We start from the raw sequence: 27,695 nt of genomic DNA, 5'->3' as shown, positions 1-27,695 counted from the left end.
ACCTCACCCCACCCTCCTCCCCCAGGCACTGCAGCCAGTTTGCAGAATCCTGCTTCCAGAGGTGAAACTTGCTCCTCTCCCTGGCGATAGTGTGATGCTGCTGATTTGCTGTTGGAACATCCTCCTGTTGGCCCTGATATACCCTTTGCCAGTCTCGAATGAAATGCAACCAATGCTCCCTCTAAGGGCAGTGCCACCTGCAAGAGAATGGGGTTGTCTGAGAGTGGCACGCAAGGAGTGGCAACATGAGCCCGGCATCTTCTCCATGATGGTCACTCACTCGCATCCACCTCCCCCTTATTCCCAATGCTTGCTGCCTGCATTTACAACTACTTTAAAAAACAAAGCACCAGAGGACTGGGAGTAAAGGACACTAGAACCCAGTGCTGCTCCTGTATTTGGAATGAGCAGCAAGTCCACTCAATTAGCTGAAATCATTTGGCATTATGACAAAGGTAAATATGCAAAGAATACGGAAGTGGTGTTTGAATCATTCTAAAATGTATTAAAATATATAAACACCCTGAAAACTGATTCACTAGTTCTCTCTCACCCACACTGTGATGTTTTGGACTGGCTACAGATAGATTTCTTTTCCCACCACCCCATGTGCCCATCACCTGGGCAAACAAAGCTCAGAACCCTCACCTACCTGGTGGTGGACAAAACTGTCCCGGTATTGAGTGAACCCTTCGGCCATCCTTGCAAAGGCAAGCCTGATAGCAAAAGTCCTGCATTTAAAGTAAAATTGACATTCATTTCTGTGAGATCTTTGTAGTATTTAACACAATCTTATTCTCTGCAAGGAACAAAGATCGTTCTGACCTCCGAGTTTCTCGTGGTGTCACAGACTGTGACTCAAAGGCCACATTTTCTGGTTTTACATGACTTTAACATCATCACAACTGAGGCAAAGTGACCACTCAGCTCATTCTGGTCTTTGACACAGCTTTTTAAGTGGCCCTATCCATTGCTGTTTTAAAATGTAGGTGTGTAATTCTTTTTCCTTATAAACTATATATTCATCACCCTCCTGAAAGCCAGTATCAAATCTGCTACCACTACCCTTTTGCCCCTCCTTGCGTGCCACTCTCAGACCCCCCATTCTCTTCAATGGTTTGCAGGTGGCACTGCCCTTAGAGGGAGCAGACAATCACAGGGCACTGACTGCATTTCATATCATAATTTATAGAGTCAGAAATCAAATTTCCTCCTGGTCCTTTTGACCCTATGTTTCATCTGTCTCCCCAGTTACTTTTTTTTATTGATTCATGGGATGAGGGCCAGGCTAGCTATGCCACTTTTTGTGACCCATCCCTAATTGCCCAGAGGGCAGTTAAGTGTCAACCACATTGCTGTGGGTCTGGAGTCACGTGTAGGCCAGACCAGGTAAGGATGGCAGTTTCCTTCCCTCACAGATTAGTGAGCCAGATGGGATTTTCCTGGCAATTGAGTCATCATTTGACTCTTAATTCCAGATTTTTATTGAATTCAAACCCCCCAATCAGCTGTAGCAGGATTTGAACCCAGATCCCAAGAACATTACCTGGGTCTCTGGGTTAACAGTCTAGTGATGATACCTGAAGAAGGGCTTATGCCCGAAACATCGATTCTCCTGTTCCCTGGATGCTGCCTGACCTGCTGCGCTGTTCCAGCAACACATTTTCAGCTCAGTAGTGATGATACCACGAGGCTATCACCTCCCACTAAAGCCTCAACTTAGTGGAATGGGTTTCTCCCTCTCTGCTCTATCAAAGTCCCTCACAATTTTGAACAACTCTGTTAATTCTCCCCTCGGCCTTCGCTGCTGTCAGGAGAACAATCCCCGATTCTCTGGTGTCGCCATGTAAGTGAAATCCCACATCTCTGGCACCATTCCAGTAACCCTCTTCCTCTGCAGCCTCTCCAGATCCTGGAAATATTGGTTTTAAAATGTGAAGCCCAGAATTGGGTTGCAGTACCTATCCTGAGGACTGAACATCGGTCTTTCCAAGAAAGGCAGCCTTTAGCCAAATCTGGCTTTGGATTTGGGAACGAGTATCATCCTTGAGGTAATGCTAGGTCCTAATACTCCATCAATCTTGGTTTGACAATGGGACAGGCACAAATTTAAGTACCGTAAGCTAATTTAATTGTAACTCAACCTAGCCAGAATGTACTAGTATGTATTGCTTCAGAATATACTACACATTGCAAATTCAGTGCCAGAGCACTTCATCAAAGAAATCTTCGCCAGCAACCTCCAGCCTCTTGCTTCACATTTTTACATCACCCAGATTAGAATTTGCACCCGTGCATGAATTTGCAGATGTTTGAAAGGTTCACCTTTTTATTCCATGCCAATTAACGGTTGAGACTCATATATCTTCAAAATCAATTCATTGTCTGCCTCAAAATTTCATCTCTCCATCTTCATTTCCACAGGAGCCGATTTCTGCAGTCAAACATTTCAGCCAAAAGGTAGGAAAGCTCGGAACGTGTACCATGACAAAGATCAAAGTCACCTGGTCGCTAGGTGTATCCTACTAGGGGTGTGTGGGTGTGTGTGTGTTGGGCTTGGAAGTGATGGGGGCCAGTGGTGTGTATGTGGGCAATCTGCAGGGGTCTAAGATTGACCACATAAAACCTAATTGTGTAATGGGGACATTTAAATGTTCAATACCCACAATTGCTATGAGACATACAAGTGGGTTTGGACGTACATGTAGAATGTTATGTTTTGCTTCAGTTCCATTCTGCCCCTCAGCTTTTCTCCACCGTATTCAAAGTAGAAGAAAATCTGTAATTTAGCAACATTTTAGGGCTTAGCACGTGCTGTTCTATGTTTGCAGCTGCCCAATTTTCGAGATGGTTATTGTATATACGATAAAAATAAACTCCTTGGAAAGTCAAACTCCCTCTCAGTATTCAAAGCAGCAGGGAAATCACTCTTCCCCTGGATTTTGAGCTGGGTCAGCATTTAGCACCAATAGAGTGATTTTGGAGTTTGCGAGACTCCTTTGAGGGCCATTATCATTCCATCAAGCTGACATTCTTCAGTGAAGATGGGGCAACGTTACATTGCATTGAGTCAATGGCCTTTGGAAATTTGAAGAGAAGGCATTATAATCTGCTAAATTAACCTTGTAACCATTATGATTTGCTGCTCATTTTCACTGGTTGGTGATTTCCAGTTATGGGAGCCAGTGGTTTCACTCAGTTCCAATTTGAATAAGAATGTGGAAATGGAATTGGAGGTGCTGTGCTTGACAGTGAAGCTGAAACTATCACCCTCACTTCACTTGGAAACCTTAGCATCAACAATCCTCTGATCATAGCTGATTTTAGAGAATGGAGTGAGATCCTTGAGCTTTCTTGGCTCTAGCAATGAATTGGGTCCAGTTCTCACATCCTCCCTGACATTGGTCTCAGGAAGTTAGCCGGAACTTTATGAGTGTTGGTACAATTCCACTCTTTTAGTTTTCTGGAGCTTCCACCTGCCCATCTCCCTTGAGGAAGAAACTTCTGATTTAGCAGGGGCATTTACCTAACAAATTAGTGAATAATTAGTGAAATTACTCCACAGAAGCTGATATCCCATCACCAAGTTGCCCTTTATTTACAAACGCATAGTACTTGACACAGATCTAACTCCCTCAGAGTGAACAAAACCTCTGACACTCCTGTTTATATCTGTCAGTCAGGGCTCCCTGATTGGGGTTGTTAACCTGGTCCAATCAGGGAACTCATGCTTTGTGAGGTCCACCTGACTGACCTCATACAATCACTACAATTAGCTGCTTAGTATCTTGGCTGCAATTCAATAAACTATAAACATACAGGTCGCATGCAGAGGGCTCTAGTGGTTCAGTAGTAGTCTCTCTACCTCTGAGCTACGAGTCCTGGGGTTCAAGTCCCACCTGCTCCCTGAGCAGGTTGATTCGGAAAATATCTAAAGGTGGCATGATGTCAGGTCATTGGAGAGAAGGACTGGGGTGTGGGACTAAACTGGACAACCCTTCCAAAGAGCCATCACAAGCACAGCAGGCTGAATGGTCTCAGTCTGAGTTTCAAGATTTTATAAATGGTGAAGAGTAACAATAGAAAGGTTTTCTATTGAATCATTTGTACACATGCTGGCAACAATTAGAATATGTAGCAGTGGTCAGGTTTGCTAAACACCCCAAATCAGTTCCATCTTTAGAGAAGAAAACGTCAGAATGAAATATGATTTTTGTTCCTTTATGAACAGAGTTAACATTTTATAAACATTTGTTTGTTGTCATAAATCAAATTTGATCACAGTAATCAGATTGCAGACTTTGTGAGCCTGTTTTTGCTGAACACTTAATATTCCGAGCTTGTGCTCACATGTGCTGGAGAGTGACTTAATCTGGAATAATCATATAATGTAATAAATAACATGCTACTTGAACCCAGGAAAATAATGTTTAAATGCAGTCAGAACATTTAGCAATGCACTGCTGAAAATCAATGTAAAGACACATCATTATCTGTCATGTACTTCCCTACCTTCATCACAGATAGTTGTAGTGATGGCAACATGGTGTGGTATTTCCTGATGGTAACAAAAAGCAGTTCAGCACATAGTTCACTCACCCACTGACGTCTCAGGGTTCTTTGTGAAGGTTACATCCACTGATCAACGGAATTGCTTGGAAATATTTCAGCTATCCTATATTTCCAAAAATTGATACTGTACGATGGGTCTAAGTGCTTGAAACGTCACTGTAAATTCTGAAGGCTTGGGATGGTGTGAGAAAGCATCATGGATATTGTTCTCTAATATAAGCCTTGAAAACGTACATTTGTAATCAGCCCTGGGCCAGGTATTTGCACTAATGCCTTCAAAGATTCTGGTCAATGGTCAGACAAATTAATCTTTTCATTAATCAATGTTAATATCACGTGTGTGTAAAAGAAGATTAACATTCTGCTTATGAAAGGGAAAGAGTATCATGCAAACAGCGATGTGATTGCTGATGCAGCAAAACACATGTAGGAAGAAACATTGGATTGTTCAGGTGGTGTGGAAATAGCGAACAGTGAATCTGATGGTGATCTCAGCATCTTCATAAATTCAACAGGACCAACTACACTGCAGGTATCAACACGTCAAAAATAATGTTGAACTGCACAGTCAGATCCCACAATTGAGTAGAGGAGCTGGAAGGTCATGTCATGACTGTACAGGACATTGGTGTGGCAACTTTTAGAATACTGCAGACAAGTCTGGTCACCTTATATGGGAAGGATGTTGTGACATTTGAGAGGGTGCAGATGTTTTCAGGACTGTACATGTATTTGGAATGGCAAGGACTGATTAGGGATAGTCAATATTGATTGAGTTTTTTGAAGAAGTAACGAAGAGGATTGATGGGGGCAGAGTAGTAGACATGATCTGTATGGACTTCAGTGAGGCATTCGACAAGGTTCCCATGGGAGACTGATTAGCAAGGTTAGATCTCATGGGATACAGGGAGAACTAGCGATTTGGATACAGAACTGGCTCAAAGGTAGAAGACAGAGGGTGGTGGTGGAGGGTTGGTTTTCACACTGAAGGCCTATGACCAGTGGAATCCCACAAGGATCATTGCTGGGTCCCCTACTTTCTATCATTTATATAACATAACACCAAATACAAAGTGCTGCATTTTGGGAAAGCAAATCTTAGCAGGACTTATACACTTACTGGTAAGGTCCTAGGGAGTCTGGCTGAACAAAGGGACCTTGGAGTGCAGGTTCATAGCTCCTTGAAAGTGGAGTCGCAGATAGATAGGATAGTGAAGTGAAGACGTTTGGTATGCTTTCCTTTGTTGGTCAGAGTATTGAGTACAGGAGTTGGGAGGTCATTTTGCGGCTGTACAGGACATTGGTTAGACCACTGTTGGAATATTGTGTGCAATTCTGGTCTCCTTCCTACTCGGAGGATGTTGTGAAACTTGAAAGGGTTCAGAAAAGGTTTACAAGGATGTTGCCAGGGTTGGAGGATCTGAGCTATAGGAAGAAGTTGAATAGACTGGGTCTGTTTTCCAGAACTAGAGGGCATAGGTTTAGGGTGAGAAGGGAAAGATATAAAAGGGACCTAAGCGGCACCTTTTTTATGCAGAGGGTGGTGCGTGTATGGAATGAGCTGCCAGAGAAAGTGGTGAAGGCTGGTACAATTGTAACAGTTAAAAGGCATCTGGATGGGTATATGAATAGGAAGGGTTTAGAGGGATATGGGCCAAGTGCTGGTAAATGGGACCAGGTCAGATTGGGATGTCTGGTCGGTATAGACGAGTTGGACTGAAGGGTCTGTTTCCGTGCTGTATGACTCTATGACTCTACAACTATAAAACCATACGTTTGTCAAGATGATATATCTCATAGTGGTGTAGAGGTAGAAATTAATTCCAGCAGGAATGTAAACTACGCTGAACAGCTGCCAAATATTTCCACAGTTTTCTTGTATCAACAGAAGCCATTCTGCAATAACACAATGCAGAGAGTCAGAATAGATAACAACATGGATTGAGATCAGTGGTTCTCAGATTTCAATGTTGCTCCAGTCACTGCTGTTTCTGCTGAATCCTACATTTATTCTGGGAAAGATAAAGCCAGTCAGTGGAACAATCTCTTCTTTAAGTGACTGACAGACAAAGAATAATGGAAATGAGAAACTTCCCTAAAAAGGCTAAAATCGCTAGATTATTAAGGGATGAGTCTCAAATGATATGAGAGACAGCAGGTAGATGGAGTGGGGATCTGGATCAATTGTATGACAAACAGTACTTCAATTGTCTGCTCCTTTTCCTAAGCTTTTGTGTCACCCAACAACAAAATGAATGAATTGTCAAAATCTCTCCAGCTTTCCCCTCTCTGCCACCACCTTATCCTTCTCACTGTCTTCACCTTAACCCTTCTGTCATCGGGTGGCATTTTCAGTATCCACCCAGGGCTTTGAGCATGGCGAGGGGAATTAATTCGTGGGAGCCAAACGTTCTGTTTCCGAACGTTGTTTCAAACTATTGACGTTTTCTCATTTGGGTTGGCTTCCTTAGTCTTCAGAGGCTGTATCAGTTAGGATTATATTCACTGGAAGTTAGAAGAATGAAGGGAGAATCACATAGAAAGTTTGAAGACTATAAAAGGGCTAGACATTGTAAACACAGAAAAGATGTTCCTGATGAGCGGGAAGGGGCTTCAGATCCAGGAGTCACAGTCTAAGGACATCAGGTAAACTGACGAGGAGACATTTAGAACATAGAACAATTTCTATACCCAGAGAGTGGGGAGCCTGTGGAATTCTCTGCCACAGAAAATGGTTGAGGTCAAAACATTGCATGTTTTCCAGAATGAGTTAGATATCTTTCTTGGAGCGAAAGGGATCAAGTGGATACAGACAGAAAATGGGGTATGGCATTGTGACGGAGGATCAGCCAGGGTCGTATTGAATGGTGGGACAGATTCAAAGGGCTGAAGGGCCTAAATCTGTTCTATTATCTGTGTTTCTGTTTGATTAGGAGCCTGTTTTGCATTCATTAGTATGCCATAATTAATCATTAATACCGAACCTGCTGAAATTACATGTACTCTGCTGAAAATGAGAACCATGTCCGTTCACACCCTGACCATGTATGTACATATTGGCAGTGTGCACGTTCCCTCCAGGCTCTGCTGTGTAAGGTGATAATCCACGACATGGCTCCTTCAGAAACAGGCTGTTTTGTTGCACTAAGCAGGTAAAGGCTGTGAACATTCAGCAGCTCATTGGGAAACACACCCAGCGGTGGTCAGGCTGCATGCAATTCAATGCTTACAGAAAGAGGACTGGACCCACTAGCCTGCCCAATGGATACAGCCACACTGGCTATCTGTAACCAGCCTGAACAGATTAGAGACAGGCGTACCTTAACTAAAATAGGGAGGTGTGACCTGACAGAAAGAGGGATGGTTAAAGCAATAGGAGGAACTGAGATAATTGAAAGGTAGGAGCTGGATATCAAGGGCGCAAAATAACTTGAAGCTCAATAGATTATTCAGCTTCTTCTGGGACTGTGCCCGTTTAGCTTCTGGTTGCCATGGGCACAGCCATCTCCATTCCGGCCATCTCAGTGACTTGGGACAGCCCCTTGTTTGCCATCCCTGGGAAACAGCACAACTCCTGTTTTGAGGCTGGCCTGTGCTAGGACATCCAGGGAGATGTTGATAAAACAGGAGGTGTATTTTTGACGTGTGCCTGATGTCTCCAGGGATGTGGGGGTGGATGGGTGGGCAGGTAGGGGTGCAGGTGGGTGGAGGTTGAGAACTACCCCTGACTTGCAAAGAGTGGAATGCTAACCAGGGGTGCCTATTCAAGATGGCGCCTGCAAATCAGAGCCTAGAAAGTTCCGGTGGCCTTCAAAGCCTCCTGCCCAACCACCATTTTACCCACACATGAGTATTAATGAACTGAAACAAAAGTAAATGTACAGGAAAACCCACCCAGCTCTCAAGTGGAAATCCCTCCACATAGAAATGAAATTTCTCTCTCTCTCTCTCTCTCTCTTTGTTTTTCTTCACATCGTTCTTTCTCTCTCTGGTTTTCCACTCTCCTCTCCCCTAACCTTTCAGTTCTTTTGCCACCCATAAATGCCTACTCAAAACCCACTATCCTCGTTGACTCCTGTCCCCACCCCACCCCACCTCCTCAACATTGCTCATCTTTGCTCCTTAAATTCCTATTTGTGAAGTGCTCTGGTTTATTTTTAAGACGTTAGAGGCACCATATAATTGTGAGGTGTTGTATTATTAAAACCTATTGCACAATCCCTGGTGCACCACATAACCAAAAATAATTAAATCTTGAGCAATCACCAGAATAGCCCGATCAGTAAACATAATAATACAGGTATGAAACGATTCCTCGGTTTTGTGCCTATTTAGTTCCTAGAAATTGAATTTTTATGATCCAATTGGGAGATTAATTTAACGATATAGAATCAAATATACATTAGTGGGCCAGTGTATGGCTTTTGTGCAAATTATTCAGTCTTTGAATTAACCTTGCAATCTAATAATTTGGAATATTAAGAGTCAAGCTCAAAGCTATTCAAATAATTAATGGAGAAAAAAAAGTTACAAGTTATAAAGACCTTTCTGTCATTATGTAAATTAGCTGGAGGCCACCTCACAAGCAGGAATAATGTCAAGAAATACTTACCATGATTAGGATTCTTGTGGAGGCTTTTGGAATTTTAGACAAAGTATGAACTCAGTTGACATGCACTGATTGCAATCACCGATGTTCACTGCGCTATGACTCTGGGACAGAGAACTAACTGGTGATTGAAAAGGCCATAAATTCAACCAGAACATTCCGCATGAAAGGAGTGGAACAAAGAGAACATTTGACAATGCATCCATTTTCTTATTCAGAGGAGCTTTACCTCATGAGCCATGGTCAGTGTAACTGTACAAAAAAAGGAATTCATTCCTTACCTCTGCGAAGTTCTGAGGCAGTTAGAGACCAAACTGAAAATCCCCACCCGGAAGTTCTTTCTAGGAGCTGGGGCTTTTGGTTTTGTCAGTGTTGACAGAGCCAACAAGCAGTAACGATGCAGTCAGAAAATAATATGTACCCTGACTGCCATCTCTGAATATACTGAAAGGAATGCTCAAGTGGTTTGGTGTGTCTCTCAGCTGGTACCACTCTAGAAGTTACACTAAAGGGTTGTGCTTAATAAAAGGTAAGGCGATCTGGTCATCTTCTCTCATTATTTTGGGATGTTGAGATGCTCTGAATGCAACTGCTAGGAAAGATGTGGTGAAGGTGATTTTGAATAGCAAGGACTTGCCTTGCAGCAACTCTTTTACATTGTTAGAGAAACAAGGTGAATCTCACTGAGAATTGGTTTGGATTCAAGGAAAAATGTTCCTCTGTAAATGTGCTCAGATGCAATGTGCTCATTTAGTTTTAATTGCTACTTTCGGGAGCTGCAGCAAGAGTTTCGAGGTTCCTGACGTTTGATTGCAGGAATTTTCTGATGTTGGACCCTCGTCTTGCTCCAATCTGACAATCTGGAAGTTCCTAGGTAGTTGCATCAGTAGGCGTTATCATGTTTCGGCTGCACTGCTGTCATTTGCTTTTTCAGTTCGATGATTTCATGAGGGCCAAGCCTAGTTTATCGTCACTCGGTCATTGCCACAATCCACCTCATTTCCTTTTTTACTATTTGTGCCTTTCTTGGAGCCAAAATCTCCTCCTTTGATTCAGTGATCGTTTGTTTATGTGTAAGAGCAGTGAGAAGTCTCAGTTGCAATGCTGTGCTTCAAAGAAGCTGATGATCGTGAGCGGGAGGTGAGTCTCACTTTCACTTCCCTTGTGGTGCAGTGGTAGTGTCCCCTACCTCTGAGCCAGGAGACCTGGGTTCAATCTCCACCTGCTCTGGCGATGTGTCATAGCATCCCTGCACAGGATAATTCCGAAATATCTGGACCAATGAGCTTGTACCCGGCTCCCTTACGACTGGCCATTGTGGGTGTACCCAAGCAAAAGGGTGGGCCGTCACCATCACCCTGAGGGTAATTAGGGATGAGCAACAAATGCTGTCAGTGTGATAATGTCAGGAAATGCTTACCATTATTAAGATTTCTGCAGAGGTCTGTTGGTATTTTAGACACAGATCAAACGCAATTGGAATGCATTGATTGCAATCACAGACTTCCCCTGTGCCACAATTGCATGTGAAACATTTACTCCGTGATTTGTAGCAGTGGGTTTTTTAAAAAATTCTCTTGAAGGCTCTGAATAGGAGCAGGGTCTGGATCCAGGTTGTTAGCAGCTCCACTGTAACGTCACCGAGACTGTCGCCCAGCTCCGGAATGGCAGCAGCCACCAGCCGATATCCAAGGCTTCATCCGGGAGCCCGTCTGCCAGGCTTTGAAGTGGAACCCCAGCAGGATGTTCCCTGGCTGGAGCATTTCAGCCAAGCAGTGAGGCTGGATAAACTCAGGCTGTTTTCTTTGGAGCAAGAAGCTTGATGGGAGGTGGGGGGTGGTTGAGGGGGGGGACCTGCTAGAGGTCTCTAAGATTATGAGGTGGATAGCACACTGCTGTGTCCCTCAGCTGAAAAATCCAGAGCAACGGGACATGCTTTTAAAGTGAAAGGCGGGAGGTTTACGAGAGGATTTGAGGAAACTATCTTCATTAAAATGTCTTCACTAGACTGTGGTGAGATTGGGAATGCACTGTCTCAGAGGCTAGTTGCGACCAGTAACCTCACAGTTTTCAAAATGTATTTGAAATGCAATAATGTTCAAGGCTGTGGCATTGTGTGAGAAAGTGGGAGGAGGGTAGGTAGCCGTGTGTGTTTGGTACTACAGACACGATGGGCCAAATGGCCTCTTCTGTACAGTTTTACAAACAGAGATTTGCCATTTTGTTTTCTCATAAAACATGTCTCAAAAGGAAAGAAAGATTGTCCCTCACATGGGCGGAAATGTTCTGAAGTGATGATGACAACAATATGATCCTGGTGAAGCGAGATACTGGAATCAATGATACACCAAACAGAGAGGATAACACAGAGAGAATGAACAACCTTTGGAACGTGCCAGTTTTAAGTGAGTTGCAGAAGGGGCAGGAGTAAAATGGATGGCAGTAACCCCTAAACACAGAGAGAAATCAGTGACAAAAAAGTAGCAAGAGTGAGGCAACAGTATTGCATAAATAAAAACTGAAAGAACTGCAGATGCTGTTAATTAGAAAGAGAAACAGAAAATGCTGGAAAAACCCATCAGGTCTGGCAGCATCTGTGGAAAGAAATCAGAGTTAGCGTTTCGCGTCAGCTGACCCTTCCTCAGAACTGAAGGGTGACTCAACCCAAATGCTTAACTGATTTCTCTCCACAGGTGCTGATGAGCTTTTCCAGCAATTTCTGTTTTTGTTTCAAGAGTATTGCATGTTGTACAAGGTTCATACATGAATCACCAGATATTGTTCAAGTTAATTAGACTTTTATCAAGGGGCAATGTTGATAATCCAGGTGTAAGGATGATTTTAATGAGGCTTTTCTAGTATTGCATCTTGTTTAAGATTCACTGACCTTCCACTGGTCTTCAATCTCATTATGATTTATTTTTCAAATTTGACATCCTGAAATAAGTCAGAGTGTGTGGTATTTACCAACACACGGTGTGGCTAATGTTAACAGCGTGGATATAGTTAATGAAACTTTGTGCACTTTTAAAGCACTCAGTGGGAAATTTAACACAAGAAAGCAATACCTTCAAGTGAAATGAATTCACAAATGAGAGAATATAAAAAAAGAAAACTTTAATCGTTGGGACATCACCCACGATATTGTGGGCAAGTTTCCTCAAAGCCACAGAACTTCCTGAGTGTCTGTAGAGATGAGGGAAATAAGGAGGAACACCTGAGAGGAGAGCGATGAAGTAAATTGAATCAGAATGAATCACAGGACCACACATTTTGCTCAGACTATGCAATAAGTAGTGGAGGAGTGACACTAAGCTGGGTAATCAGGACACAAAATAACAGCGGTCATTAACAGCATAACTGCTGAGCTGCCAGATCGACCAGTGACAGATGCACAACTGAAGTGATATCTCACTGTGAACTATTGTCTCTGTTACACATGCACTGACCAAGAGTAAAACATCCAACTGTTTGACTTGTCTTTCAGGCTTTAAATGTCTTTGGCTGCTTGCATCAAGCTCTCCCCAGTCAGGTTGTTAAATCTGCTATGGATGGGAGGGGTATGAGAGGAAGTGGTGGTAAAGTGTCGATGTCACTGGGCCCAGGCTGATGTTCTAGGAATATGGTTTCAAATCCCACCACAGCTGACGCCAGCCATGCTCAGTAAAATCTGGAGATTGAAAGCTCATCCCTGTGTGATTGTTTTGGGCAGTGGTTGGAATTATTTCCTCACAGCGCCAGGGACCCAGGTTCAATTCCAGCCTCGGATTCTCCCTGTGTCAGTATGGGTTTCTTCCGGGTGCTCTGGTTTCCTCCCACAGTCCAAAGATGTACAGGTTAGGTGGATTGGTCATGCTAAATTGACCCACAGTGTCCAGGGATGTGCAGGCTAGGCAGATTAGCATGGGAAATGGGGAGGGGGTGGGTTACAGGGATAGAGAGGGTTGGTACAGACCCAATGGGCCAAATGGCCTCAACCTACACTGTAGGATCCTATGGATAAGGGAAAAATTAGCCAAAAGCATTTGACAAAATATGGCAGGGACTCTGTCAGGTCGATTAGGACACCATCTTGAAAAGCTGCAATGGGATTGTTATTAGGATGTCCGGGATTGAGTGCAATAAATGGGCAGGCAGGTGGGATGAGTTTAGAATGGCATTGTGGTCAGCGCAGACATCTGTTCCTGTGCTATACTCTTCTATGTTCCATCTTATATTGAAATAGCCCTTAGCCTGAAGTAAGGGGCAATTCCTGCTCGTGACCACCATATCGTGCTGACCTGACTCGTATACAAGAGGGTTTGGAGAGCAGGACCTTCCTTGTTTACTGTTTAGATTGCAGCTGATGGACACATTTGTGGCCCCTGCTAGATTAGATTAGATTACATTACAGTGTGGAAACAGGCCCTTCGGCCCAACAAGTCCACACCGACCCGCCGAAGCGTAACCCACCCATACCCCTACATTTACCCCTTACCTAACACTATGGGCAATTTAGCATTGCCAATTCACCTGCCCTGCACATCTTTGGACATCTACTTCTGCTAGTTTCACTTTGTTACAAAGTAGATGAAACCCAGTCCATTCTGCCCTTACAGCTCATACCTCAATCTGCAGCTTGTGCAGCTCGAATCATGTAGGCCCGAAGGTTTGGGAAAGGTTGGAGCATCTCAGTATATGAAGTTACATTGCAGGTCAACTGTTACCTAGCTGAATGGCGGAACAGGCTCAGAGGGGCCGAAAGGCCTCCTCCTGTTCTTACATTCCAATTTTTAGCACTTTACTGCATTGGTATATGAACTTTCAGTTAGAAAACATCATGGTCTTTTCACGCACATATAAATTACATTATATTTTCTACTTGGCTCTTGAACTTTCGTGGCTCACAAGATATTTGTTCATCTGCGATCAGTACTCCAAAGAAGAGGACTGATTGAACTGGTTGGCATGTTAGTGCTTTCCTATTGATCCTATTGATCATATTAAATGGTGGAGCAGGCCCAAGGGGCTGAATGGCTGAATACTCCTGTTCCTATTCCTTATGTTCTTATGGTCAAATGACAAATTGCATATTATCAGAAGGTGAACAAAGGACCAACTTGTGTTCAAGCTGTAAGGAGATAGATTTCGTATTTAGAACTGAAAGAACCAAAGGTTATAGAGAGAAAATGGGAACAAGGCACTGAGTTGGATCATCGTACCTACTTCAGAGCTGATCTCTTTGTCATGATTTTTTCGATTGATGTGAAAACTGCTCCAGAAGGAGATTTTGCTGAGCTCCATGGAGTCTTCACACAAAGTAAAGGTTGACTGGGATTATCTGACGATTCAGAGGATTTCCAAATCACTCAAAGAATGAAGACAAAATGCTCACTTTGTTCTTGTTTTGTTTGCAGGAGTTTGAGAATAATGAGGGTGAGGATTACACAGGGGAATTCTCACCCCGCACCACTTCCTCATCACAGAATGGACCCGAGGTTTACATCCTGCCACTCACAGAGGTATCATTTCCTGTGTCAAACCAGCCAGCTGCAAGACCAGGTAAACAGGCCCACAATTCTCTCTGAATAACGGCTAAGTCAATTACAATGGTCAACTGAGGTTCACTAGGATGATTCGATTCAATAAAAATCTGCGATTAAAAGTCTAATAATGACCATGAAACCATTGCTGATTATCAGAAAAACCCATCTGGTTCACTAATGTCCTTTAGGGAAGGAAATCTACCATCCCTACCTGGTCTGGCCTACATGTGACTCCAGACCCACAGCAATGTGTTGACTCTCAACTGCCCTCTGAGCAATTAGGGATGGGCAATGAGTATGGGTCTGGAGTGACATCCATGTTCCGTGAATGAATAAAAACAAATTCGAGTATGGAGGGATTGTTGTATGACAGTTTGGGACTGGACTCACTGGCTAGGTGATCTCATTGAAATGTATAGGATTTGTAAGTGGCTTTACCAGCTAAATGCTGAGTGGATGTTTCCCTCATGGGAAAGACAAGGACCAGAGGGCGTAGTCTCAGAATAAAGGGGCGGACTTATTCAAGGCGGAGCTGAGGAGGAATTTCTTCTCTCAGAGTTGTCACTCATTGGAACTCCTTGCCACAGAAAGCTGGGGAAGTGGGGGTGCAGAGTTGTCCTGGTATGTTTCAGGCTGAGATAGATAGATCCATGATCCATAAGGGAGTCAAGGATCGCAGGGGAGCGGACAGGAAAGTGGGCATGAGGATTGTCAATTCAGACATGATCCTATTGAATGGTGGAACAGGCTCAAGGGGCTGAATGGCCACTCCTTTTTTTAATGATCTTTTAGCTGTACTCATCTCAGATCGATTTCTTTCCTCACTATCTCCCTGGGTCCCACCCCCTCACCTTACTAGTTTAAATCCTCCCAGGCAGTTCTAGCAAATTTCCCTGCCAATTTATTAGTCCCCTTCCAATTTAGGTGCAATCAATCCTTCTTGTACAGGTCACTTCTACCCCAAAAGAGATTCCAATGATCCAAAAAAGTGAATCCTTCTCCTATACATCAGCTCCTCAGCCATGCATTCATCTGCTCTATCCTCCTATTCCTGCCCTCACTAGCTCGTAGCACCGGGCGTAATCCAGGTATTACTACCCTTGAAGACCTCCTTTTTAAATTTCTGCCTAACTCTCTGTAATCTCCCTTCAGAGTCTCAACCTTTTCCCTTCCAATGTCGTGGTTCCAATGTGGACAATGACCTCCTGCTGGCCCCTCTCCCCCGTGAGAACATTCTGCATCCTCTCTGAGACATCCTTGATCCTGGCACCAGGGAAACAACACACCATTCTGCTTTTTCTCTGCTGGCCACAGAAACATCTGTCTATACCCCTGACCTTATAGAGGTTTACAAAATTATGAGGCGGCATGGACGGGTTGGACCGAAGGGTCTGTTTCCATGCTGTACATCTCTATGACTCTGTAATGATAAGGTGAACAAATGATCGACTTATGTTCAAGCTATAAGGAGATAGGTCTGGTTCTAAAGGATTTCAAAGGGTTTAGGGAGAAAATGAGAACAGGGCACTGAGTTGGTTGATCGGCTATGATAATATTGAACTTTCTAGGAGACTCGAAGGGCTGAATGGCCAACTGCTGTTCCTATTTTCCATGTTTATGTAAATCTTAATGCTGTCCATGCTGAGTTGTAAGGCACAGAGCTAGCCCAGGGGAGATAACTGGTCACTATTCACTCATCCCTATGCTCCTCAGGGCTATCGCCTGGTGGAAGGTACCTCCTGTGAAACGAAACTATGTCACAAGGCACTGTGTCTTTGGAAACAAAATGAAGTAAAAATTAATTTATTTTAAAAGAGGCAAATTAGAAATTGGATTCCAAGAACTTTTGTTTCTCTCCCTTGCTTACGTTAAAGATTAAAGAGAAATTCTCCTCTTGATCTCATTTATTTTGCTTTTAGTTGGCCAACCATGCAACAGCTTGTCAACATTTTACTCCAACAGAATACAATTCCAATGCAATGTTGTTGAACTGGGAACACAAAAAATGTCTTAGGGCAATTTGGCATCCAGGATGTAGGTCCAATTCCACTGACAAGGCCTCTTGCAGAACCTTATCTATATGTGGCCACTTGAGCCTTCAAGCCTGCTCCACCATTCAACAGGATCATGGCTGACCTAATTAGTTCACACTATTGCCTACCCTGATAGCTTTCATCCACGTGTTTTATCAAAAATCAATCTACTTTCTACTTTAAAATTTTTCAAGGCCTTTTGGTAAGGGTGTTCCAAAGCTCACAAACCTCTTCAGCCCCTGGAGAAACTTTGGGGTGATGTCAAGGCACTACACATCACTGGGTATAAATATCATAGTGTGGGTGGAGTTAGAACACACTGACACAATCTCACTTGAAGACACACTGGAATGTGACTCTCTGAAAGATAGACAGAGTGCACATAGACTTAAACACTCAAAGAAGATGATAGTTCTTACCTAATGGTATATGTTTGTGACATACAATAGTAGTCAGCATGAAGGTAAAATAGATAGTGTTACTTTGATGTTCAAGCCTGAAAGCTTCCCTTAACTTTGCTTTCTCCATAACAAGTCTGCTGCAAACTTAAACACATAGTGTGGCATTAGCACATGACAGAAGCTAGATTAGAGTGGTCCTGGAAAAGCACAGCAGGTCAGGCAGCATCTGAGATGCAGGAAAATGGACGTTTCGGGCAAAAGCACTTCATCAGGACTCTGGTTTCCAGCATCTGCAGTCCTTGTTTTTACCTACATGACAGTAGTTGGCATTCAAAGTGGGATACACAACCTAATCTCTGTCAGAATTGTTGGAAAGAATTCCGAACCATTGGGAGGGTGAGCTGTGAGGATGATGCAGAGATGCTTCAATCTGTTTTGGACAAGTTGGGAAAATGTATGGCTAATGCAGTATAATGTGAATAATGTGAGGTTATCCACTTTGGTAGCAAAAACAAGAAGGCAGGTTATTATCTGAATGGTGATAGGATTAGGAACAGGGGAGGTACAATGAGACTTGGGTGTCCTTGTATACCAGACACTGCAAGTTAAAATGCGGATGTAACCGGTGGTGACAAAGGCAAATAGTATGTTGGCATTCAAGAGGATTAGAGTACAGGAGCAGGGATGTCTTGCTGTAGTTATACAAGGCTTTGGTGAGACCACACCTGAAATATTGTGTGCAATTTCGATCTTTTTATCTGAGAAAGAATACTCTGGTTATACAGAGAGTGCAACAAAGATTTACCAGACTGACTCCTGGGATGGCAGGGCTGGTGTATGAAGAGAGAATGAATTGATTAGGACTATGTTCACTACAGTTTAGGAGAATGGGGGGAGGTGGGAATTCACAAAGAAATCTATAAGCTTAAACAAGGCTAGCCAGCGCAAATACAGAAAAGATGATCCTGATGACCAGGGAATTTAGAACCAGGGGTCAGTATAAGGGTTTTTGGGCTGAGATTAGGAGAAATTTCTCCACCCAGAGAGTGGGGAGCCTTTGGAATTGTCTGTCATATGAAGTGGTTGAGGCTAAAACATTGAATGCTTTCAGGAAGCGGTTTGATGTTGTCCTTAAGGCTAAAAGGATGTGGGGAGAATCAGGTCCTCAGAAATGAGGCAGACCAAGTGGAAAACATCAAAGTGGGGGTGCAATTGGGAAATAGCAATCATAATACGTTCAATAATAAGTTCAATAATAAGTTGGAAAAGGATAAAAATCAGTCAAAAACTAAGATCCCAAACTAGAAAAGGACAGATTTGAGGGACTTTCAACTAAACGTTGAATTGGAGTGGGTTGATTGAAAATACATTTTGGTGCATAAAACAGTAGATGAAAAATGGGAGACTTTCAAAAGAGAAATAAGTACGGGGTATCCAAATCTCGAGAAACCTGGATGACTAAAAGTATCGATGAGAAAATAAGGAAGAAAAGTTGCATACGGAATAATAATCGCAGGACTATAATAATCAGGAAGAATATCTCAAATGTAAGAGAGGCTCAGGCTAGAATAAGGAAGGCTAAAAGGAAGCATGAGGAAACGATGGCAGACTGCGCTAAAACAAGTAGTAAACTGTTATTGAAACCTATTAATGGGAAACGGTTAGTGAAGGATAGAGCGGGGTCCATAAGGAATAAGTCCGGTAAGCTGCTCACTAAACCAAAGGGTAAGGCAGAGATGCTAAATGAATACTTTGCTTCTGTCGTTACCAAATTAAAAAATAGTGACAATGGCCCAGTTGAAAACGTGGGTGTTGAGAGCAATGGAGCAGTAGAGTGATAGATGGAGAGAAGGTGCCAAAAAGACTGGCAGCTCTCCAGGTAGAGAAGTTGCCAGGTCCAGATGGGATGCATCCTAGATTGCTGAGAGAGGTAAGGGAGAATATTGTGGAAAAAGTTTCCAGGCTATTCTAAATATAGTATTAGTCCCAGGGGACTGGAGGGTTACAAATGTGAGACCATTGTCTAAGAATGGGGCAAAGGTTAATGGAGGAAACTACAGAGCTGTCAGCTTGATATCAATAGTGGGAAGACTGATAGAGACCATAATATGGGATAAGATAAATGTACATCTAGAAAAAAAATAAGTTAATCCTAAACAGTAAACACAGCTTTGTCAAAGGCAGGTCATGTCTGTCAAATTTCATTGAATGTCTTTGAGGTGATATAGGTAATGGATGAGGGTAGTGCTGTGGATGTGGTATATTTTGACTTTCAGAAAGCATTTGATACAGTGTCACATGGCAGGCTGGATAGCAAATTTAAAATGTTTGGGATTGATAGGTACTTGGCAACATGGATTAGAAGCTGCTAAAAGATAGGAAACGGGAGATGGTATAGATGGGCATTTCTCAAACTGGAAATGAATGAAAAGTGGTGTTCTCCAGGGATCGGTGTTGGGATTTTTTTTTCTAATTTATAAAAATAATTTGAAGATGGGTGTTGAGGGCAAATCTCTAAATTTGCAGATGATACTAAGCTGGAGAGAATAGTGAATTGTGAGGATGATGCTGAGCAACTTCAGAGGGACATTGGTGAGCTGGCCAAAAGGACAGATGAGTTTCAGAGGAAAGAAATGTGAGGTAATGCATTTTGGCAGAATAAACATGCAGAGACATTACAGGCCCCAATGGTACAGGAGGGGAGTATGGGAACAGAGGCACCTTGTGTCTATGATTCACTGAAGGTGGCTAGACAAGTTGAAACAAGATGGTTTGTAGGATCTTAGGGTTTATAAATAATAGCATAGAGTATAAAAGCAAGGAAGTGATGCTACACCTCAACCACGTTTGGAGTTTTACATTCAATTCCAGGCACCTTATTTAAGGAAGGATGTTAAAGCCCTGGAGAGAGTGCAAAGGAGATTTAGTCGAGTGATACCAGAAATGAGGGATTTTAGATACACGAAAAAATTAGAGAAATTGGGCTTATTCTCCTTGGAGCAGAGAAGAGTAAGAGGGGACCTCATGGAGGTGTTCAAAATGATGAACAATTTTGACAGGGTGAAGACAGGTATGTCAGTAACTCGGGGTCACAATTTCAAGATTGTCAGCAAGGGAGCGAGGAGTGAGATGAGGAGAAATTTCTTTACTCAGAGAGTTGTTAGGAATTGGAGTGCACTGCCTGGGAGACTAGTGGAGGTGGACTCCATAGGAGGTTTCAAAAGAGGGCTGGATATATATTTAAAAGTTCTGAATTTAGAGGGTTACAGAATGGGACGAGCTGGGAAGCTCTTTTGGAAGCCAGTACAGACGTGGAGAGGCAAATGGCCTCCATGTACACTGTAAAATGCTATGCTTTTCCTTGAAAATCCAGAAAAGTGAATGGAAATACAAGAGAATAGATTCAGATGGAGACTTGTATTATACTTAAAAAATAACTTAAGGTAAGCACTTGAACATGATGGCAACCATTTTCCCCAATGTTTAGAAGTAACATAGTCTCCTCTTGATCTTCTTCAAAAGCAGTGTGAAATTATTCATACAAGCTCCCACACTGGGATTCTCTGAACTGCTAAACCTTTGACATTTCCTATAACTTTGAACCCAGAATGTCTCCAGTTCCTTAACGTGTTCAACAGGTTTCATTGAAAACAGCTCTTAAACAATGAACCCTTCCATGTTTCATTTTATGTATTTCAACAACATTGAAATAAACTCTCAAACTACCTGTCTGTTTTCTAATTGGATATTTAAAGGCAGTTTTCAGGACTAACTACCAGAGAGATAAAAAGGACGGTGGGCACATATTTTGTGATATTAATGAGAAAGCAACACTCAGTGTTATTGCCCCTCTGACACTGGCAGCAGCTTCTGGAGTCTATATGCACACAGTTCAACACATCAATTAGAGGCTTATCCTTGACCTTGCACTTTACAATAAGGCTCCTTACTAAGTCCCCCTAGCTTGCAATTAATTGAAAATCATTAAATCCTGTACAAAATTAATCTCATGGTCATGCCCATCTAAAAGGTTACATCTTTTCGATGTTGTTGAGGTGTAACTGGGTTTTAAGCAGGTACTATGTTCATAGTTATTAATAAACATCCACCCTGCTCCCGAAAACAATTCTCCATTATGTTAAATTCCACATACAGATTCTACGTTAAGGTTTATTTGTCACATTTCAGCTTTAATCCCATGTGCACATCCATTGCTCATTTCACAGTCTGTGAAATGGTATTAAAACGAAAAGGATAATCATAACCTTTAACTTCCTGGTTTGCTGTCTGGGAGAATTCTTTAATGTGATTGGCTGCTTGTCTTTTCTCTGCGCTATCACCACTGCTGGAGGCCAGAAGGTCCCTTGGTTTGGTGACAGATTCGAACTAAAGTTAAAAAAAAAGGTTAATTCATGTTGTATGGATCAATAAGTCTTCTTGGGTAGCTTTTCTTTGCAATCGTCAGTGAGTGTCATTGACCGTTGACTTATGGGATCTCATCCAGTGTAGAGATGCATAACGAGTGAGGCTCTCAGGCAGGTGAACTTGACAATCTCCTTCCACATCTAGCTGTTCAAACCTGCCCAAACCTATGTCTCTGGCTATAAGACATCTATCAGGGATGGGTTTGGGTAGCCTTCATCCAGTTTTGATTTGTCACTCATTAGCAATTTTATTCTGACGCTGTGGAAGGATGATGCTGACTCTCCAGAGTGTTTCTCTATGCTCAGGGATGAGGCAAGCTGTTGTTAGCGTGGATGGAGTTTAATTGTGTGTAGGTTGTGCTGAATTCACCTGGATATCCAATATGGAAGGATTCCTCCTGGAGAAACAAAAATAAAAGAGGATGTATTATTATACTTGGTGGGCGTATTGAGTCACAAGTTACTAGGAACCAGTACTGAACCTTTAGTTTGCAGAGGATTTGTATTCACAGCTCAAGAGCTTTCTATGACCAATACAACATTAGATACAAACATGCTCACATGCTCCTGATACCTATCTTCCATCAGTGGAACTTTGCTGCAGAGATATTTTTTTCCCATGTAATGGAAATAATTTATCCGCTCTGCAATGATTTCCAAGTAAATCACAGCTTTTTACAATTTTCTATACCACTTGTCCTATTTGTTCCTGTCAGATCTATTTATACTTCCAATCTGTTTGCTTAGTCCTCTCACCCTGAAACAGCAAGGATGATGTTTCACACATTGTAGAAGTGGCAAACGAGAAACTTTGATACATTACATAGAAGACAATGACAAATCAGAAAATAAATTATTAATCGGTGTGAAGAGATTCTTCTTCTGTTTTTTCTCTTTCTTATCTTTCTCTGGTTCTCCACTGCCACTATGATCCTCTGAAATTCCCTTTCTAGTTTCATCTTCTTTCCATGACTATACTGTACTCTCTCCTCTTGTGTCTTACTTTATTGGAATGAAAACATCATTCATTGACAACTTATTACTTCCCTCAGTCTTTCCCTTCCTCCTGCAGTCTTGCAGATCATTACAATCAAGTCTGCCACCACTCAGTCTCTGCTAGTAAAAGCAAAATGCTGTGGGCACTGGAAATCAGAACCAAACACAGAGAATGCTGGAGAAACTGGTCTGGCAGCATCTGTGGAGAAATAAACCAAGTAAACATTTTGAGTCCAGAATGATTTGTGGATGGCATGGTGACTCAGTGGTCAGCACTGCTGCCTCACAGCACCTGGGACCTGGGTTCAATTCCACCCTCAAGTGACTGCCTTCATGGAGTTTCCATATTCTCTCTGTGTCTGTGTGGATTTCTGCTGGGTGCTCTAGTTCTCCCCCCTCGATGCAGGTTAGGTGGGTTAGTCATGGTAAATGTAGGGTTATAGGGTGGATGCTCATCAGAGGGTTGGTGCAGACTTGATGGGCTGAATGGCCTCTACCTTATATCCCTTTATCAGAATTGCAGAAGAAGCCGACTGGACCTCAAACACTGACTCTGTTGCTCTCTCCACTGATGCTGACACACCTGCTGAATTTCTCCAGTATCCTCTGTCTTTGTTTCAATCTCTGTTACTTAGAACTGCACAGCACAGAGAGAAGCCATCATTGTGCCTCCTCTTAACTAGAAGCAACCCAATTAGTCCCATGACCTTTCTCTTTCATAAAACACCGCAATTGTTTTCCCTTCCTAGTATTTGATTGATTCTAGATGCTGTTGTGTAAAGGTTGCCTCAGTCAAACAGTGATTATAATTTAACAGCAGTTCCTTGACTAAGAAATCCATTGGACAGGACATGAAAGATGCGATATCATTGCAGGTATTTTCTCTTTTTGCCTGCATTTTAGGCCATGGACTTTCACCTAATGTGATTCTTTCTAAACTGTTTGCGCATTTGTGCTTCATACTGAGCAACTAAACGTTCTGTATCTATTCATGAGACCAAAGCAGGAAGCGTGCAATCAATTCCTCATATATCAAGGTATATTACTTTTAAAAAGGCCAAACTAAAGTGTGATCAACTTTGCTGAAAGGACTGCATTTAAATGGATTTTAATCCACTTGCATTACTGCGAGTCAATATAATATATGCTTTGCAAAAATAAAACCTTTCAAACTATAATGTCGTCGTATGTTAATCCTCTTGTGAGAAAGTAACATACAGTAGCTCTTTGTTGAACACTTCAGAGGCTGTTGTTTTGTATTTTCACCGTCCTCCTGGAAAGATCAGTGTGAATCCCTGAAAGGATTTACAAGATGATTAGCAGACTGACAGCTGCAATGTGACCGCTCTGTCCAAGGCCCTGGCTTTGTTATCCAACTCGTGATGTTAGTTCGCTCCCAATAGTCAAAGGTATTTTCGTGCTCACGGAGTCGATGGTTCGCAGAGCAGCTGAGCAACTACCCACTTCCATCAAATATACAGGAAAATTGTATCTTCATCCATAATTCAGAGCCATTTTCTGGGACACTGTGGGGTGGGAGTCCAAATTCAACAGGGTGGGGTCAGGCTACCAGTGAGTAGAACAGTTAGCATCTGTGGAGGGAACAGGGAGATGAATAGTTAAATATTGGTTAATTAAATACTTTGGGCATTGTTTAATTAAATACATAGAGTAGAGGTTATGTTATAATTTGCATTCATCAAAATGAATTTGCTATAATGCGATTGATAAATTGGGGGCGTTGTTTCTACAGCGCAAACTTTTAAAATGTGTGTTGGCTGTAACACGATTACAGTGCCAACACTTTGAATGCTGTTTCTAAAGTGTGATTTTTTTAATAACATGGGGTTGCACAAGAACACAACCATCATGTTATAGAAGAACTGACTGTACTTATACAGAGAGAATGTCCACTTTTATGCTTCAGGCCTTCTGTGATAGTTGGGTGCCGCTGGGGCTGGACTACATACTCGCTCTCCAATACCAAATTTTAATTAAAATTTTCGAAGCTTCATTTTGAGTTTTCCTTTCTTTACAATATCCCTTTAAAGAGCTGTCTCCTTGTTGTTTGTTTTAATTTGTTTCAGTTACTTTCACTAGAGTAGTATAAAAAGAGATTTTTCATTGCTTATTTGACAGACTAAGTCAGTGGTATAAATCTGGCCCTCTGTGACCGGTAGGCACCACAAGGGACTGGAGTGCATAACCAAACTTCAAGTCTCATTTGTGAATTGACATTTGCTACAATATCCCCTGTCATATTTTAGTTGGGATTTCTTTGGCTTAATTATGCTACAATCCCAACTGATGGTAATAATGCTTAACACAAGCAAATGGAGTTAACATCTTTTGTGAAGGGAAAATCATGTGTGACAAATTTGCTAAAGTCCTTTGAGGATATCACAAACAGAGTTGATAAAGGAGATCCAATAGATGTGGTGTAACAAAATCAGATAGTGCTGCAGAAACTCAGCAGGTCCAGCAGCATCTGCAGGAAGAAAGCAGAGTTCATGTTTTGAGTCCACTGATGCTTCTTCAGAACAGTTGATGAGGAGTCCCTCAACTTGAAATGTTAATTCTGCTTCCTTTTATGCAGATACTGCCAGACCTGCTGAGTTTCTCCAGCAATTTCTGTTTCTGTTTCAGATCTTCAGCATCTCCAGTCCTTTGTTTTACCACAGTCAATGTAGTGTGTTGGATTTCCAGAGGGCATTTGGTAAGGTGCTACATAAAAGGCTATTGTACAGGATACAAGCTGAAGGTTTTGGGAGCAATGTATTAACAAGGATTGGGGATTGGTTAACACACATAAACCAGAAGGTTGGGATTAATGTCCTTTTTGGATTGGAAAGATGTAACACATGGTGTGCCCCAAAGATCATTTATAATCATTTGCATTAATGATTAAGAGGAGGGGGCAGAGGGTACTGTATCTAAATTTGCTGTGAATAGAAAAATATGTGAGAGGGCATGTTAATCAGCAAGGGGTCATAAATATGTTGAGTGAGTGGGCAAAGACTTGGTAGATGGAGCTTAATGAAGGAACGTATGAAGTCATGTAATTTGATAGGAAGAATCATAAGGTAGGCTATTCTTAACTAGATAAAAACTTCAAAAATGTGCAGTACAAAGGAATCTGGGTGTTGTGTGAGAAACAAAGGAAGTTAGTGTGCAGGTTCAGCAAGTAATTAAAAAGGCAAATTGAATTTTGGCCCCTATTGCTAGAAAGTTGAAGTTTAAAAGCAGGGATATCTTCTTACAACTGTACAGGGTGTTAATGAGGCCACATCTGTAGGACTATGTTCAGTTTTGGTTCCAATATGTAAGAAAGGATATACCGACATTAGTAGTTGGTTATTTCGGTTGGCTGGACAGCCAGCTTGCAAAGTAGTTTGATAGCAACAGTGTAGTTCTCAATTCCTGTATCTGCTAAGATCACCGTAAAGGTCCCACCTTCTCAACCTCTTTCCTCACCTGAATCATGGTAACCCTCAGGTTGAAACCAAAACCATTAGCTCTCTGTACTGAGAGAGTGGGGCTCTGCTGGCTTTGCTTTTATTTTAGGACAGTTCAAAAGAGATTCACAGACCAATTCCTGGAATGAAGGGGTTGACTTATCAAAAGCAGCTAAATAGCTTAGGGTTTAGTTATTAGAGTTTAGAAGAATGAGGTGCGATGTTATTAAAGCATACAAGGTACGGCCTGACAGGGTCAATGCTGAGAAGACATTTTCTCTTTGGAGAGAATCTCAAGCTAGGGAACAATTACAGAAGGTGGGGCTGAAGGAAGCTCTTCTCTCAGAGGCTAGTGCATGTTGGAATTCTCTACCCCAGAGAGTAGTGGAGGCTGCCTCACTGAAAGTATTTAACGAAGGCGGTGGATAGATTTTTGAAATATCGGGGGAGATGATGGTTGTGCTGAAAGAAGGGCTGAGGCCTTGGGGCAGATTTCCTCCGGGTGGGTTTCCTCCGGGTGCTCCGGTTTCCTCCCACAGTCCAAAGATGTGCAGGTCAGGTGAATTGGCCATACTAAATTGCCCGTAGTGTTAGATAAGGGGTAAATGTAGGGGTATGGGTGGGTTTCGCTTCGGCGGGTCGGTGTGGACTTGTTGGGCCGAAGGGCCTGTTTCCACACTGTAATCTAATCTAAAAAAAAATCTTTTGGAGTGAGAAGCTGAATATCCTACTCCTGTTTCTTACATTCTAAACTGAATCAAACACAACTGCCAGAATCTCCTGATCATCTGTTTAATCTGTACGTCTTAAACTCAGCAGTATCAATGCTACAACAGTTAATATCACGTGTACCTGCCAAGGCCCTTGCTCAATCAAATGTTGTTGTTGAAGTGATGTATTTAGGTCACTTTTCCAATTGATGGCATGACCTCTTTAAACAATGTACCCTTACAGATTGGAACCCATCTGCCTCTATTTTAGAACCCAAATTCCCAAATGATGATAGTGTATACTATACAACTTCATCACAATTGGTGTTTAAAATAGGATAAAACAGAGAGTGTTCACTTGCTTCAGGCCATCTGCAAAAGGCTGCACTCCGGGGTTTGGAGAGTATAGTCACTGCACAAAATTACATTGTAATTTAAATCTCTATATTTCACTTGGGTCGCTAGTCTTTCACTCCAATGCCCCTTTAATAGGGTTGTTGATTACAGTTAAATCATTGATTTGTTTTAATTTAGTTTAATTGATTTCATTTCAAGATAACATTAAGAAAGACTGTTGGGACATTGATTTGTTGCTAGGTAGGAAGCAGACTCATGTATTCTGTGATCAATTCTGTTACCAAGGAAATTGCATGCGTGTCTACGTCGCTACATAATCAACTGGCTTGTGATTGGATCATCAATTAGCTCTGATGGTGCTAGATGCAGGAAAGGACTAAGTAACCGGACACACAGACAGACGAGGGATACCGAGGCATGTGCTTGCTCAGACACACACACACACATGCACATGTGTTGATGCAGACAGAGAACAAGTAGGTGGCTGAAATGGTAGTTACATGAAATTAAGAGAGGTGTAACAAAAGGTACAAAGGACACATGAATCATTGAGTTGATGCAAACACAGACAAGACAGGTCTGACATGGGACTGGGAAATCCCAGCTCCACGTG

At 42.3% G+C, this 27,695-nt stretch overlaps 1 protein-coding gene across 4 annotated transcripts in view; it reads left to right on the top strand.

Moving 5' to 3' along the window:
* Positions 1–27,695, top strand: part of LOC122562236 (serine/threonine-protein kinase LMTK1-like) — a 359,515-nt gene that overhangs the window by 254,984 nt on the left and 76,836 nt on the right. For 3 of the 4 annotated variants that reach the window (XM_043714970.1, XM_043714969.1, XM_043714972.1), the window contains 2 exons: positions 2,425–2,460; positions 14,578–14,722. In XM_043714970.1, the coding sequence (XP_043570905.1) occupies positions 2,425–2,460; positions 14,578–14,722 (181 nt within the window). The remainder of the gene's footprint in view (positions 1–2,424; positions 2,461–14,577; positions 14,723–27,695) is intronic. The other variant, XM_043714971.1, reaches the window with a different exon arrangement.

The sequence above is a fragment of the Chiloscyllium plagiosum genome, chromosome 24, assembly GCF_004010195.1.
Source record: "Chiloscyllium plagiosum isolate BGI_BamShark_2017 chromosome 24, ASM401019v2, whole genome shotgun sequence".
Lineage (NCBI taxonomy): Eukaryota > Metazoa > Chordata > Chondrichthyes > Orectolobiformes > Hemiscylliidae > Chiloscyllium > Chiloscyllium plagiosum.
This window is presented reverse-complemented; position numbering and strand designations above follow the sequence as displayed.